This window comes from Ictalurus furcatus, chromosome 10 (genome assembly GCF_023375685.1).
Source record: "Ictalurus furcatus strain D&B chromosome 10, Billie_1.0, whole genome shotgun sequence".
In the NCBI taxonomy this organism is placed as follows: Eukaryota; Metazoa; Chordata; class Actinopteri; order Siluriformes; family Ictaluridae; genus Ictalurus; species Ictalurus furcatus.
In genome coordinates, this window is record NC_071264.1 from 25,359,352 (window position 1) to 25,376,463 (window position 17,112).

General features: G+C 37.2%; 1 protein-coding gene across 5 annotated transcripts in view; it reads right to left on the reverse strand.

The window, feature by feature from the left end:
* Positions 1–3,031: 3,031 nt before the first annotated feature.
* The window catches only part of LOC128613689 (uncharacterized), a 30,619-nt gene continuing 16,538 nt past the window's right edge, over positions 3,032–17,112 (reverse strand). For 3 of the 5 annotated variants that reach the window (XM_053634723.1, XM_053634720.1, XM_053634725.1), the window contains 26 exons: positions 16,891–17,041; positions 16,022–16,138; positions 15,775–15,897; positions 15,550–15,589; positions 15,209–15,315; positions 14,941–15,001; positions 14,589–14,807; positions 14,302–14,440; positions 14,060–14,210; positions 13,185–13,301; positions 12,937–13,059; positions 12,711–12,750; positions 12,363–12,469; positions 12,137–12,170; positions 11,798–12,013; positions 11,478–11,652; positions 11,233–11,383; positions 10,594–10,710; positions 8,881–9,003; positions 7,942–7,981; positions 7,495–7,592; positions 7,234–7,358; positions 6,327–6,595; positions 5,431–5,536; positions 4,953–5,236; positions 3,032–3,729 (listed from right to left, as the gene is read on the reverse strand). In XM_053634723.1, the coding sequence (XP_053490698.1) occupies positions 3,614–3,729; positions 4,953–5,236; positions 5,431–5,536; positions 6,327–6,595; positions 7,234–7,358; positions 7,495–7,592; positions 7,942–7,981; positions 8,881–9,003; positions 10,594–10,710; positions 11,233–11,383; positions 11,478–11,652; positions 11,798–12,013; positions 12,137–12,170; positions 12,363–12,469; positions 12,711–12,750; positions 12,937–13,059; positions 13,185–13,301; positions 14,060–14,210; positions 14,302–14,440; positions 14,589–14,807; positions 14,941–15,001; positions 15,209–15,315; positions 15,550–15,589; positions 15,775–15,897; positions 16,022–16,138; positions 16,891–17,041 (3,349 nt within the window). In that variant the 3' untranslated portion in view covers positions 3,032–3,613. Of the gene's footprint in view, positions 3,730–4,952; positions 5,237–5,430; positions 5,599–6,326; positions 6,596–7,233; positions 7,359–7,494; positions 7,593–7,941; positions 7,982–8,880; positions 9,004–10,593; positions 10,711–11,232; positions 11,384–11,477; positions 11,653–11,797; positions 12,014–12,136; positions 12,171–12,362; positions 12,470–12,710; positions 12,751–12,936; positions 13,060–13,184; positions 13,302–14,059; positions 14,211–14,301; positions 14,441–14,588; positions 14,808–14,940; positions 15,002–15,208; positions 15,316–15,549; positions 15,590–15,774; positions 15,898–16,021; positions 16,139–16,890; positions 17,042–17,112 lie in introns of those variants that run through there. The other 2 variants (XM_053634722.1, XM_053634724.1) reach the window with 2 other exon arrangements.

Below are 17,112 nucleotides of genomic sequence, written 5' to 3' on the forward strand. Positions count from 1 at the left end.
TTTAGCTACGAGTTCAGTAACTAGGTAACTAGCTTTGAGGGCTTTCTCATTTACCTTTGTGGTTTTTCTCATAAAATTTGCCTGTTTCTTTGTGTTTTCACGCAGGCGAACAAAATAGTCCATCAGCTTGTATGCCGATGGAGATGGTGTTTAAGCTTGCTTGGCACCATGGCGCTGTTGGACAGCTTTTCGCCATACACCAAGCATAATGGCGTCGGTGTTGTCTCATCCCCGGTGAAAGTAAATCCGAACGAAAGATAGCTTTCGCTGTATTGCCTCGAGCTCACCATCTTTGCTTTCTTTTTACCACCACTCATACTAGGGCCTTCACCCGGGTCAGAATCTTGTCCAGGGCCCAGTTCTGAGTTTGCATTTTTCCTTTTTAAAAACTTCTCTATCACTGTCACCACGACCTGTTGCATGCATCACCAATTCTCTTTTCTCTAAGAAGGAACGAGGCAATTAGCTACCTGCTGCCACCCGGACGAATATTACATTACTCTGCCAGTCACTATATTACAGCACAGACACTCGACAATGGCATATTATTTGCAGATAATAATTAATAAATGTTAATTAAAAAAAAAAAAGAATTTTAAGACTAATTAAGTGAAATTGGATAATTTCTCACAGCACACCTGACGATCTCTCACGGCACACTAGTGTGCCGCGGCACAGTGGTTGAAAATCACTGCCCTAGCCGAAGACGCTACATGCGACGCCGCTGCTGTTTTGCTTGATCGTTTTCTTGATTTGTTTTGCTCTACCGTCATTCTTTCTTCTTCTGTTGACTGTATTTCTTTACCTTGTGTTTTGTTTTACTGGTTTTGCTTAGTGTTTTGCTTTACGTAGTGTTTTTGCTCTACCGTTATTCTTTCTTGGTCTACTTGTTCTTTTGCTCTAGTCTTTTCCTTTTCTATTATTTTTCGTTGTGCTAGTGTCTGTTTTGTTGACTTTAATTTTGGATGTATGCTTGGCTTATGCTCTGCAACCACATGTAGTATGAAACACTAATTGGTAAATTAGTGTTTTCCAGCCTCAAACCTGTTCTTTCCGGTTTGTTTTTCCACACAGCCACTTTACTATTGATGGGGTGTATGTTATGCCTTATTGTCTCCATGAGATAGTGGCTATATTTTCCATTTGTACTGTTTACTATAATTCTGGTTCTGCTTAGGTGCTGTTAACTGCCTCTATTTTCTGTGGTGGTGTCGGTGGGCCTGGGCGTTATAGCCACCACACCACGGTGTCTGTAATATTTGTTTTTCTTTGTTTGTTGTTTAGTGTTTGTGTAATTTTGGGTTAACCGGTGTCTCCTTTCTCTCCAGGAGCCAGTGAGTCTTGGTGGGACAGGGGAGGCTAGCTTCATTTATTCGGTGGTGTGTGCTTCACAGCGTGCTCCGTGTGCCAACACAACAACTTCCTTATGGTGTAGGTAGTGTTTGATGATTTTGGTGTGACTTAAGGTGGGTTTGGATGACCTCCCGAGCTGTAGCTGGCCTGCCTTGTTCCTGCCAAGCCTGGGCCTGGAGAAGTGCTTAGTTTTGAAATCCTTATTGTGCTTCATGGGAGACTGATTTTATATTTATATGTTAAGTTTTAATGATGCTTAAGTGTCATAATAAAATATAATTTTTATATTCATACTCGTGTCTCACTCTCACGTTCCTTGCCCTAATTGGTAAAACTTGTGTGCCTTTATTTGGGAGGATTTCCCTGGTTCTCCCCCAGGGTGGCGTAGTTGGATTTACTTAATTTGGATAAACGTATCCCTCCACTTGGGAATGCCACCTTATGCATGTGAAGATTTGATGTAAGAAACACAAAATCTTGATAAAAATCTATTTAGGTCAAAATTAAATAATTGTCCCCTCCTGTTCTCTTGATATTAGAGCCATCATCAGCATTGGCACCAAAGATCAGCAGAACCAAGAAGTAAAGTAGTTTCATTTCAGCAGCTCTCTGCTATTAATAGAGAGCTTGATAGATTAATAACTTTGGAAGTGACAACAAATATTCATATGCAAGACAAAACATGAACTAAATGATTAAAATGAAAAGACTGTGGCTCTGGTTAAGAAAAATAAGAATTTCAAGAATGGTTTAAAAACGATATATAAAACGGATAATAATTGTACAAACCACCTGTTTTAATTATAAATTCATCCCTGTTTTTGTCCATACAATAAACTGAAGAATAATCTATTTATATAATTATTCATACCTCTTATTATTAATACCCAATCTTGCCAGTCTCCATAAATAAAACTATCAGCCTCATATCACTTAGTTCATGAACATTAGCATAAATCAAACCTATGTAGTGTAAACTTACCAAAATCTTGTCCAAAATCAAATAACTCAACTGGAAGGATGTTGATATCTCCTTGCATGTTTTCTATCTGTTATAGAACCTCTTATTCATTTGCATACACAAATACCAACGCATCAGATGTGGACATGCGCATTGCTCCACATATCCAGTGTACAGTGCCTCATATTATAACACTGTGTGGTTGATTCTGTTCAGGGTGTTTTTGAGAAACTCAGCCCTATTCTGTTCCCTTTTTATTTAATTTCCCTATGTTTTTCCTTTGTTGTCTCTCTTTCGAGGTTCAAAATAATGCTCGAGGAACATTTAGTAATTTGAATTGTTTTTATGTAAAACAGCACAATATTATAATTACAATGAAATGCATTAATACAATATTATAATAGTACAATGAAATTAGACTAGATTACTTATCAGTGTGACACCAAAAAAAATATATATATAGAATAATGAAGAATAATGTCTCCAACACCAATGCAAATGAACACTTGAATATGTTTAGAGTAAGATTATATATATATATATATATATATATATATATATATATATATATATATATATATGAACAAATTTAAATACTAAACCCAGCCCTGTCACACTGTATAACATTAATTGCATTGCTTTAATACAGTATAAGATTGCAGTGTAATAAACATATAAAAGTTAATATACCATGTGATCACACAGACACAATTAATGCTAGTTTAAGGATAAGCATATTTTATATGTAAACCCAAAATATTACACCAGATCATAATACATTACATTTTACATTACAGCATTTGGCAAACACTCTTATCCAGTGCGACCTACAATTATCTCATTTATACAAACTGAGCAGTTGAGGGTTAAGGACCTTGCTCAAGGGCCCAACAGTGGCAGCTTAACAGTGCTAGGATTTGAACTTAAGTCCAACGTCTTAACCACCGAGCTACCACTTCCCTCTAAATGATTGGATGAAAAGTATAGGTGATGAAAAATGAATAATTACTCAGTACTGGATCATTACACATGCTATACACACTATAGTTCCTCCAAAACAATTGATGTCATTTACTTTTGTAATGTCGACAATAAGGAGCTCAGTGGCTCACAACAGGAAAAAAAAATTAAATTGATTATGAACCTCACGCTGGGTTACAGAGTGAGGTGATGAAGTAGGTTTTAAATAACTTGTAGAACTTGTTGCAGTGCTTGTCTTTATTTCTATCAGTATATGATGTACAACCACATCAACAATAAATGATATGTAATATCGATTCAGTGGGTAAAGATGATTTCCTAGCGCTTGAGTGAAGCATTGACCGGCTCAGACACTGTGTACGCAACTGAGGCTTGTGCCACAAGACTCCTGTTCTTCTTCATTGCACTATAGGACCACAGGAAGTGAAAGAACCCTAGACATCAACAAGATAAAAATTAACGTCATACACCCACTATTTCCCCATTGATTATTACTTAAAATTTCACATAGCAATTTTATTGACTCCTGTCTAGTGTATCTTCAGCTTCTTCTTTTTTTGTTGTTGAGGATTTCACCTGATTTTCCTCCCTGATTTAGTCTTGGCCAATTCCCACCCTCCATCTCTCCAAAATAACATAACTAGCAACTAGGGAGGGTGAAGACTATCATGTGAGGCATGAGAGTTCCTCCTCCCTGAGAGCATGGCCAATTTTGCTCTCTTGGAAACTCCTGGCCATGGGTGACTGTGGCATTGATGGGATTTGAATTTGCGACCTCCAGATGTTAGCCTGAAAGCTTTTCTGTTGCACCACTTGGAAAACCCAAGCTCCTATTATTTTGTGGTAGTTTGTCTTCTTGCTCAGTCTGATTAGTTCTCATTTCAACTCTGACCACACCCACCATGACAATGAAAACAATTTGTTGCATCACTAGTGCTATAGTGGGAAGAATTTAATATTTTTCTTGATTGGCTCTTGTTGCTCGAATAGAAATACAGTGCTAAGCTTAAAGCTGCTGAATGTTTTTTGAGTTTTATCCTCTATGGTACAAAACTGCTACTGCAAGCAGTAAAATGTTTTTTTGCCAGACAGATTAATCTCATGGGTGTGAGTACACACTTTCAGAGAGAATTCAGGGCTGTGTGATGCATACCACATAGAAACCTACTGTTTCACTAAGAGCTCATGAACAAAGAAATAGAAAGTAAACCAGAGTGGGATTAAATAGTGGGATCATTTTAATGTATTATGCAAACATCTAGGTTCTCACGAAACCTATTCGGATTGTGTTAATTCATAGCAGTCTAGAGGTGAGAGTGTTATCATTGAGGAGATATTTTATTACACATTGAGGAATTTATTCTAGGAAACTGGACCTGTTTTTCAGAAATTGTTGGATTGGTTTCTTCCATGAGCTTTTATATTAAGAATATTTTTAAACACAGTACAGTTTAAAAAAGTATTGGGGACATGTTCCGCACAGTAAAACACACCTGTGCAGATTCAGTGTATTGTGTTTGTGCATCAGGAAATATTATGCAATGAGGACATAATCGATTTTTAGACATAGAGTTGCATTAATATCAGAAATAGAATTCAGTAGAAGAATATGTTTACAGACCACTTCTTAGTTCTACCAGTAGTAAAATATCAGTACCTTGCAGGGTGTTGCAGATACAGAAGAGATATAAAATGGGGTAGTTTGTGTATCCTGAAGTGAAGAATACCAAACCCCATGTCATTCCCAGCAGCAAGCTCAGGCTCAGGACAGTGCAAATGTCCTTACAAGATGGAATCCTTCCGCTTCCTCTGATGTTCAAGATACGCATTTTAAAGATCTGATGCGTCACTGCCACCAGAACGCATGTGTTGAACAGGAATGTTAAGCAGAAGTAGGTGATGTTCATGCCATACAGATAGTGAGGATCAGTAATCCAGCAGCTGTGTAATATAAATTGTTATTACGTTATTTGGGGTCAGACACCACAGGTAGATATTTATTATAAGTTTATTTTAATACAGCCATCTACAGCTGTTGATTGGCCATTCAGTCAATAAATGTTTTGCTAGTTTAAAAATATTAGCTTTATACTACAAAATTTATACTAAAGTTGTTTTTTATGGTGTTTACTTACAAACTCGTTGCTTCAGTCATGTTAGATAATTTAATTTGTGTTTTGCCAAAAAATGGTTTACTGCCGTATGCACACAGACTTCCTCCAACAAGGACAGCAGGCAGTCCTGGGAAAACCCCCCCAGAATCTCATGACTCACTGACCACTTTAATAGGAGCACCTGTATACCTGAACATTCATGCAATTATGGAATCAGGTAATCATGTGGTAGTAGTACAGTACAATCAAGCAGATACAAGTCAAAAGCTTCAGATAATGTTCACATCAAACATCAGAATGGGGAAAGAAATGTCATCTCAATGATGCTGGCTGTGATTTAGTTGTTGGGCCAATTTGAATATTTCAGAATCTGCTGATCTCCCAGGATTTTCTGACATAACAGTGTCTACTGTAGAGTTTACACAGAATGGTGCGATAAAACAAAAAAACATCCATTGAGCAGCAGTTTTTTGGGTTAAAACGCTTTGCTAATGAGAGTCCAGACTGGTTTGAGCTGACTAGAAGGGTATGTTCAGCCAAATAACCACTCTTTACCACTGTGGTGAGCAGAAAAGTGTTTGAGAATGCACAACATCGAACACTGACGTGGAGAAACTATAAGAGCAGAAGACCACATCATGTTTCTATCCTGTCCGCCAGAAACAGGAATCTGTATCTACAGAGAGCCAAAACTGAAGAGTTGAAAATTTTTTCAACTTTCTACTATCCAGATTCAGTGAGCCTGCATTGTACTGCTGCTACATGAGTGGCTGATTTGGATAATTGCATGAATGAACAAGTGTTCCTAATAAAATGGTCTTTGAGTGTAATTGTATTGTAATTTTAATTAAATAATCATTACTTAATGGGCTTATATGACAGTGTGTTTTGCAGTGTAGACCACATGGATTCCTCACCCCATCCAAACAGCGACAGCTTGACCATGTAGTGCTTGATGTAGGTGTTGAACACTTTGATTAGAAGCAAGTACAGGTGTATGGCTTCAATGGCCATCCAAGAGAAACAGGACAGGAGGCTGTACTGTATTATCACCGCTATTATGACGCACACAGCGTCTTGAGACCAAGTGGCTCCCCATTCAATTAACAAGAAGCTGGTGTTGAGGAGGAACAGGGCTACACTCAAAGACACATGGATACGGATGGAATTGTTTATATCTGGTCTCCTGTAAAAACAGATTAAATATGTTTGTGCTGTATTTGTGTATGCTACAATTTTTTTTTACATACAGACAGGTTAAAGAACTTTTATGTAAATATGATTTTCTTTTTCACTAAATGTTTCTAACTCTGAATATTTGACATTTGGTTATCTGGCTGATGCTTTTATTCAAAGCAAATTACAATTGAGCAGTTGTAGGTTAAAAATCTTGCTCAAGGACCCAACAGTGTCGTCATAGTGGTGCTGGGATTTGAACTGGCAACCTTTCCGATCAGTAGCCGAAACCGAGCCACAACTTCCACATGAATAATGCCCTAGGTGTGGAAATACACAGTATGGAAACCTCTATTTTTTTCTTGGCCCTCTCCGCCTAGGGATCCTCTGTATTTCAGATCCACAATTCATCCTTATATGACACTCTTGATGTTAGCTGTCTAATCCAATTTTACGGTTTTCGATCTACTATATTATACAAGTTACAATATAACATTACAAAAAGAACAGCATGAAATCACTTGCAAATCAACTGATTAGGGAAACTGCTAGAATATGAATATGTATATGTATAAATACTTTGTAAAATATTTGCTCTTAGCCAGATAAAATGGATCATTGGTATATCATCACTTTTATAATACCCACTTCATGAAAACGTAGAGGAAGATGGTGACTGTTGAGAAAAACGATGAAAGACTACAACCTATATAACTAACATAGGACAGGATTTTCCACTGCTGAGGATTAATTTGCAACACGTTCATGTCAACCTAATAACACACACACACACACACACACACACACACACACACACACACACACACAAATAGAGAATACAGATTTATTAGCAAAACTATAGTATAACTAGTTTACTCACTTGATTTCTGATACTAATTCAGTTCTTACCAGAAGTACAGCGAAGGGGGTCATATGATCGTATGAGCAGGTTACAGTGTTGTTGTTACTCAAGTTGGTGAAAGACCCCATGTCATCCCACTTGTACTCTAATTAGGACCAAATAAGAATCTCCGGTTAGTTGAACTTGATGCATGCATCATTACCAAATATAATTCTTATAGAGATTATCGAGCGTATAAAACTTAGAGCTTATAGAGCACTCTTTATTTCATCATAACCAACCAATCATCATTATCAACAATTTACACAGCTCACTTTGTATAAAAGTTACAATTTAACATTAAGTGTAGAGGCAGTGTAACCATTTCTGTTCTTGTCACTCTAATCTAACCCCATTTGTACAAGTTTATGAGATCAGGTTTTCATCGTCGTTGTTTCTCATGGCTATTGCACCACCAATAACAAAAAGTTAGCACTTTACAAAACCCTACATACCTGTTTCATCATAGAACTGACATGACAGTTTATGGTTTTCCTTTGAAAATAAGCATAAGAGCAGAATTAACAAACAGCTCAAATAACCCTTTCTGAGTTTTTTCCACATGTGATTATATGAATAATATGAAAGTGCATTTCAACCAGTTCTGCTCTGAAGTTGCACATGTGAATTCAAGTACACACATCATGTGAACAATAAGGATCACATGTGATAATAATCATGTGAACAAAATCACATCTGAAAATATGTAACCAAATGCATTATATGTGAACCAGTAACATGTGAAAGTAAAGGAAGCATGTACTGTAAAAATCCATCCATTCTACTATTTTCCATACCACTTATCCTACACAGAGTCGTGAGGGAACCTGGAGACTATCCCAGAGAACTCGAGGAACAAAGCAGGGGACACCCTGGACGGGGTGCCAACCCATCGCACGGCACAATCACACACATTCACACACTTCAGACAATTTGGAAATGCCAATCAGTCGACAGCCCATCTCTTTGGAATAGGGGAGGAAACCGGAGTACCCCGAGGAAATCTCCAATACACGGGGAGAAAATGCAAACTTCATGCATTCAGGAGGCAGAATTCGAACCCCCGATGCGAGGCAAACACGCCAATCACTAATCCACCGTGATCCCCGCATGTAAAAAGCACATAAAAATATGAAAATATGAACACATGCACGACACGTGAAAACATAACATGAAAATAATCGAATCGTGTAAAAATAACACGTGAAAGTAAATGAATCGTTTGCAAAATTTTCATATGTGAAAAATATAAACACTACATAAATGCGCTACATGTGAAACATATACATGTAAAGAATCTCATTATGCTCATGTGAAGTTCCAGTGCCATAAGCCTGGTCAAGATCCTAATGATAGCCAAAACTATGATATGAAAAATATATACAATCACTTACGGGTATCATCTCGCTCCTGTTCACTGTAAAGTCGATGACAAGTTTAGGGGACAAATTCTTAAGCGCATGTCCGAAAGTTTCAATGCGTAAGACTCTGGCCTCAAACATAGGGTACAAGTCATTCTGTGAATATATGGAAAAAGAGGATACAGATTATATATGTATACAGTATCTCACAAAAGTGAGTACACCCCTTACATTTTTGTAAATATTTGATTATATCTTTTCATGTGACAACACTGAAGAAATGACACTTTGCTACAATGTAAAGTAGTGAGTGTACAGCTTGTGTAACAGTGTAAATTTGCTGTCCCCTCAAAATAACTCAACACACAGCCATTAATGTCTAAACCGCTGGCAACAAAAGTGAGTACACCCCTAAGTGAAAATGTCCAAATTGGGCCCAAAGTGTCAATATTTTGTGTGGCCACCATTATTTTCCAGCACTGCCTTAACCCTCTTGGGCATGGAGTTCACCAGAGCTTCACAGGTTGCCCCTGGAGTCCTCTTCCACTCCTCCATGACGACATCACAGAGCTGGTGGATGTTAGAGACCTTGTGCTCCTCCACCTTCCATTTGAGGATGCCCCACAGATGTTCAATTGGGTTTAGGTCTGGAGACATGCTTGGCCAGTCCATCACCTTCACCCTCAGCTTCTCTAGCAAGGCAGTGGTCGTCTTGGAGGTGTGTTTGGGGTCGTTATCATGCTGGAATTCTGCCCTGCGGCCCAGTCTCTGAAGGGAGGGGATCATGCTCTGGTTGCCGCCACACACGCTTGACACCATCTGAACCAAATAAGTTTATCTTGGTCTCATCAGACCACAGGACATGTTTCCAGTAATCCATGTCCTTAGTCTGCTTGTCTTCAGCAAACTGTTTGCAGGCTTTCTTGTGCATCATCATTAGAAGAGGCTTCCTTCTGGGACGACAGCCATGCAGACCAATTGGATGCAGTGTGCGGCGTATGGTCTGAGCACTGACAGGCTGACCCCCCATCCCTTCAACCTCTGCAGCAATGCTAGCAGCACTCATACGTCTATTTCCCAAAGACAACCTCTGCGTATGACGCTGAGCACGTGCACTCAACTTCTTTGGTCGACAATGGCGAGGCCTGTTCTGAGTGGAACCTGTCCTGTTAAACCGCTGTATGGTCTTGGCCACCATGCTGCAGCTCAGTGTCAGGGTCTTGGCAATCTTCTTATAGCCTAGGCCATCTTTATGTAGAGCAACAATTCTTTTTTTCAGATCCTCAGAGAGTTCTTTGCCATGAGGTGCCATGTTGAACTTCCAGTGACCAGTATGAGGGAGTGTGAGAGCGATGACACCAAATTTAACACAACTGCTCCGCATTCACACCTGAGACCTTGTAACACTAACAAGTCACATGACACCGGGGAGGGAAAATGGCTAATTGGGCCCAATTTGGGGTGTACTCACTTTTGTTGCCAGCGGTTTAGACATTAATGGCTGTGTGTTGAGTTATTTTGAGGGGACAGCAAATTTACACTGTTATACAAGCTGTACACTCGCTACTTTACATTGTAGCAAAGTGTCATTTCTTCAGTGTTGTCACATGAAAAGATATAATCAAATATTTTTTATATATATATATATATATATATATATATATATATATATATATATATATATATATATATATATATTTCACACACTTCATTTAAAGAGATTGTGAAGGTTTACTTAAGACTTACCATAAACTGTTCGGCAGAGTTATATGTCACTACAGCAACTTTGCGCTGTTCCTTTGGGACATTCAGAAAAGGTTCAACAGGGACAAAAACATCCACAGGAAGATCATCATCAGCCACCTATCAGACAGTAAAGACAGATATTATTTCCATCAAATTCGCATAAACACTTGGTAAAGAAAGGTCTTCATTATCATGAGATATTTTCATTACTAATCATTCCCAGTTCTGAGTGGTCAGAAGGTTTAGAATTCATTTTCTATAACAGCAGCTCTGACAATACTGCTGGCTGTATTTCAGATCACAGGTTCATATTAATGCACTCGTTCTAATATGTTCGTCTTTCTATCGTAACAGCTAAATCAGAGGCAGACAAGCTACATTGTCTAAACCTGCTATTAAACAGACTTGGATTTGACAAAAGGAAAACATATTAATCATTGATATGGTGAAGCTTTCTGTAAGGAGACATTCACAACCCTAATATATAACTATAAACAGTTCAATTGCATGGCATGGTGATATTTAATATATAAAAAATACAAATTGTTGTGGTATAAGAAGAATAAAGTACTATCCTATAGCAACACACCTTCAAATGTTTTATTCCTAACTTATTAATACATGTGAAGTGAGTGTTACCTTTGGAGCAGAGATCTGTGCAAGCCCGTCACCTGTGGTGTTCATCATATCCATCTTAACTACAGTCATGTTAAATTCCTCTAGGACATAATTTTTCTTCGTTCCATTAAATGGTAAGTTGATGAGGGAGTGGATGTAAATTTTCTCTGCACTGTGTTGCACAGACATTAACATATTTTTCAGTCTATAAGTTTATGGACACATACTGACCAGAGCAGAGTATTCAAATGTTACAGAGTGCTCACCTGATGTATGTATGTTTTAAATTTCTATCAGAAGTAAACAATTCATTACACATCTTTTTGATTTGTGTTAGTCTTGTTAAGTCTTTCAAGTCAGCAGAGCTGACTGATTGGATTATCAATGCACTGATTTCACCCAATACACACTTTGTGACATTACATGTGATGTTTTGCCCACCTAAAGATGATGATAATAACAATAAAAAAAAAAACAACAACACAGAAAACACAATGAATCTTATTAACAATTATTATGTAATTGAACTGTTTCATCAAAAGTAAGAAATTGCAAACTTATTCAGGAAATTGGAATTGTGACTTACCCGTGTTGAAGACCAGCTGTGTCTTGTTTTGACCTGTGATTGTATCATTTTGTACCAGGTCCATTATGATGTTCGCACTCGTTATGTTTGTGGTGAGATTGAAATAAGTGCACTCTACATAACACTGGGAGTCTCCCCAGTTGCAGAGTAATTTAGTAAGGTTCTCTGAAATTTCCAATTCTGTGCTCTTGTACAAAGAAATCTTTGTCCACCTAGCTGCATAAAGAGAAGAAATACAGAAACCAGTAAGCGATTGTTCACTTGTTATAACTGTAGGATGAAACAAACAAACAAATATATATGGTGAGTGCTGAGAAAAAAATAAGAAAGGACTACAACCTTTGTAACCCATACAGGATTGGTTTTCCTGCTGCTTTTGATCAGTTTGTGCCACGTAAACATGAGAGAGAGAGAGAAGAAAAGAGAAAGGGAGAGAGAAGAAAAGAGAGAGAGAAATCCACAGACACAAACAGACAAACACGCAGACAGAGAATACAGATTTATTAGCAAAACTACAGTATAACCAGCTTACGCACTTGATTTCTGATACTAATTCAGTTCTTACCAGAAGTACAGCGAAGGGGGTCATATGATCGTATGAGCAGGTTACAGTGTTGCTGCTGTTAAAGTGACTCAGGTTGGTGAAAGACCCCATGTCATCCCAATTGTGCTCTATTCGGGACCAAATAAGAATCTCTGGTTAGGTTTAACATAATATCTGCAAACATTGTGTTTCTGTGATGTTCCTGAGCTGCTGTGAGTCACCCTGACAATCCTGTACTATTAATTCAGATTGCTTTCTACTTCACTTGTAAATGTGGAAAAGAAAATTGAAGGCACTTTGTCTTGACTGAGGAACACCAATAACAAATAACAAATAACACTTTACAGCACTTGACAAAATCCTACATACCTGATTCATCATAGAACTGGCATGAAAGTTTATGGTTTCCCTATGAAAATAACCACAAGGACACAATAAAAAAAAATAATAAAAGAACCCTTTCAGAGTTTTTCACGTGAATGTGATTACGTGAATAACATGTGAAAGTGCATTTCAACCTGTTATGCTCTGAATTTGCAGGATCCTAAGAATGACAAAACTGTGAACTGAAAAATATATACAGACTAACACTTACGGGTATTATTTCACTGCTGTTCACTGGAAATTTGATAACAAGTCGATTGGACAAGTTCTTGATCTCATGCCCGACAGTTTCAACACGAATGACTTTGGACATCAGCACAATGTTCAGGTCATTCTGTAAAAAAAATGTGCAGAAAAGAAACTTGTATTGACTTATATTTGGGGGAAAAATATTAACTCGAGCATTCAACAGAAATACTCATTATTTAAAGAAATTATGAAGGTTTACGTAAGACTTACTGTAAACTGTTGAGCAGAGCGATATGTCACTACACCAACTTTGCGCTGCTCCACTGAGACATTCAGAAAAGGTTCAGTAGGGATGAATACCTCTATGGGCAGATCATCATCAGACACCTATCAGACAGTAAAGAGATATTATTCACATAAGATGCCATACGTTTAAATACTTTGAAATGAAAGATCTTCATTATCTTAGTTGGTTTAATTGTCAGATATATCTATGCTAACATTCCTAGCCTGTTAATCATTATATCATAGCACAATTGGATTCTCAAATCTGATCATTTTCTATAACAGCAGCTTTGACAGTATTAACAACTGCAAATCGCACATTTATATCAAAACACCCGCCCTAATACGTTATAGTTTCCATAGAAACTCATTCACATGTATGGCAGATGCTCCACATAATCTAATGCTACTAATAAACATGGTGTTAAGTTACAAACAAAGTGTATAATTGTTGCTATGGTGAAGATTTCTGTAAGTAGGTATTTATTTAACATTTACTGAAGCAGCCTCCAGTGTCAGAGCTTTTTGACAGTTAATAAGTTTTCTGTCTTCTGGACAGAGAACTTTGAAGTTCCAAGTTTCTTAGTAACATCACCAGCTGTGTTTGTTGTTGTTGTTGTTGTTGTTGTTGTTGTTGGTCTTATTAATTTAAGGAGACAGAATAAATAATGGCTGCTGATGGAAATACTATTTAAAGCTGTTATAATGTAAATGATAACAGGAAATAACTTGTGTCTTAGACATTACATAACATTAAATTGAACCATAAATGAATGAAAGAATAATATTTTCCTATAACTGCATACTCTGTTGTGTTTAATTTCTTATTTATTTTAGAATCAGCTATAGCTGAGTGTTACCTTTGGAGCAGAGATCTTTACACGCCCGTGATCCGTGGTGTTCATCTTATCCATCTTAACTACAGTCATATTAAAGTCCTCGTGCTCATAGGTTTTGTTTGGCCCGTCAAACTCTAAGCTGATGTGCTGATCGATGTACTCTTTCTCTGCCCTGTGTTGCACAGACATCAACATTCTTTCAGTTTAAATTTATGGATAAATACTGATCTGAGCAGTGTATCTGAATTTGACCGTTTTCTTACCTGATGTATGTATCTGAAGCAAATGATTTATTACACATATGTTGTACTTGTTTTAGTCTTATTAAGTGCATGTTGGTGATGAATGCATTCATTTCATCTGATTCACACTTTGTGACATTACATGTGGTATTTGTATCACCTAAATTTAATTTTTAAACAAAAAAAACAAAACAACCCAGCAACACAGAAAACACAGTGAATCTTATTAACAATTATTATATAATTGAACTCTTTCATCAAAAGTATGAAATTGCAAACTTATTCAGGAAATTGGAATTGTGACTTACCCGTGTTGAAGACCAGCTGTGTGCTGTTTTGACCTGTGATTGTATCATTTTGTACCAGGTCCATTATGATGTTCGCACCCATTATGTTTGTGGTGAGATTGAAATAAGTGCACTCTACATAACACTGGGAGTCTCCCCAGTTGCAGAATGATGTATTACGGCTCTCTGTAAATATCAGTTCTGTGCTGTTGTAGAAAAAATAGTTCTCTGTCCTATTAGCTGCATAAAGAGAGGAAATAAATAAATAAATAAACCACAGTTCAGTGGTTAACACTGTAGGATAAAGATAGAAAGAAAACAAACAAATAAATAAATATGGTGCATGCTGAGAAGAATAACAAAAGACTACAACCTGGGTAACTAATACAGGGCAGATTTTTCTGCTGCTGCTGATCAGGTTGTGCCACGTAAACCTGAGAGAGACAGATAAAGAGAGATAGATAGAGAGAGAGAAAGAGAGAGAGAGAGAGAGAGAGAGAGAGAGAGAGAGAGAGAGAGCACAAGAGAGAGCGAGAGAGATCCAGAGACAAACACAAACAGACAGAGAATACAGATTTATTAGCAAAACTACAGTATAACTAGTTTACTCAGTTGATTGCTGATACTAATTCAGTTCTTACCAGAAGTACAGCGAAGGGGGTCATATGATCGTATGAGCAGGTTACAGTGTTGCTGCTGTTAAAGTGACTCAGGTTGGTGAAAGACCCCATGTCATCCCACTTGTGCTCTATTCGGGACCAAATAAGAATCTCTGGTTAGGTTTAACATAATATCTACAAACATTGTGTTTCTGTGATGTTCCTGAGCTGCTGGGAGTCACCCTGACAATCCTGTACTATTAATTCAGATTGCTTTCTACTTCACTTGTAAATGTGGAAAAGAAAATTGACGGCACTCTGTCTTGACTGAGGAACACCAATAACAAATAACACTTTACAGCACTTGACAAAATCCTACATACCTGATTCATCATAGAACTGGCATGAAAGTTTATGGTTTCCCTATGAAAATAACCACAAGGACATAATAAAAAAAATGATAAAAGAACCCTTTCAGAGTTTTTCACGTGAATGTGATTACGTGAATAACATGTGAAAGTGCATTTCAACCTGTTATGCTCTGAATTTGCAGGATCCTAAGAATGACAAAACTATGATCTGAAAAATATATACAGACTAACACTTACGGGTATTATTTCACTGCTGTTCACTGGAAAATTGATAACAAGTCGATTGGACAAGTTCTTGATCTCATGCCCGACAGTTTCAACACGAATGACTTTGGACATCAGCACAATGTTCAGGTCATTCTGTAAAAAAAATGTGCAGAAAAGAAACTTGTATTGACTTATATTTCGGGGAAAATATTAACTCGAGCATTCAACAGAAATACTCATTATTTAAAGAAATTATGAAGGTTTACGTAAGACTTACTGTAAACTGTTGAGCAGAGCGATATGTCACTACACCAACTTTGCGCTGTTCCATTGAGACATTCAGAAAAGGTTCAGTAGGGATGAATACCTCTATGGGCGGATCATCATCAGACACCTATCAGACAGTAAAGAGATATTATTCAGATAAGATGCCATACGTTTAAATACTTTGAAATGAAAGATCTTCATTATCTTAGTTGGTTTAATTGTCAGATATATCTATGCTAACATTCCTAGCCTGTTAATCATTATATCATAGCACAATTGGATTCTCAAATCTGATCATTTTCTATAACAGCAGCTTTGACAGTATTAACAACTGCAAATCGCACATTTATATCAAAACACCCGCCCTAATACGTTATAGTTTCCATAGAAACTCATTCACATGTATGGCAGATGCTCCACATAATCTAATGCTACTAATAAACATGGTGTTAAGTTACAAACAAAGTGTATAATTGTTGCTATGGTGAAGATTTCTGTAAGTAGGTATTTATTTAACATTTACTGAAGCAGCCTCCAGTGTCAGAGCTTTTTGACAGTTAATAAGTTTTCTGTCTTCTGGACAGAGAACTTTGAAGTTCCAAGTTTCTTAGTAACATCACCAGCTGTGTTTGTTGTTGTTGTTGTTGTTGTTGTTGGTCTTATTAATTTAAGGAGACAGAATAAATAATGGCTGCTGATGGAAATACTATTTAAAGCTGTTATAATGTAAATGATAACAGGAAATAACTTGTGTCTTAGACATTACATAACATTAAATTGAACCATAAATGAATGAAAGAATAATATTTTCCTATAACTGCATACTCTGTTGTGTTTAATTTCTTATTTATTTTAGAATCAGCTATAGCTGAGTGTTACCTTTGGAGCAGAGATCTTTACACGCCCGTGATCCGTGGTGTTCATCTTATCCATCTTAACTACAGTCATATTAAAGTCCTCGTGCTCATAGGTTTTGTTTGGCCCGTCAAACTCTAAGCTGATGTGCTGATCGATGTACTCTTTCTCTGCCCTGTGTTGCACAGACATCAACATTCTTTCAGTTTAAATTTATGGATAAATACTGATCTGAGCAGTGTATCT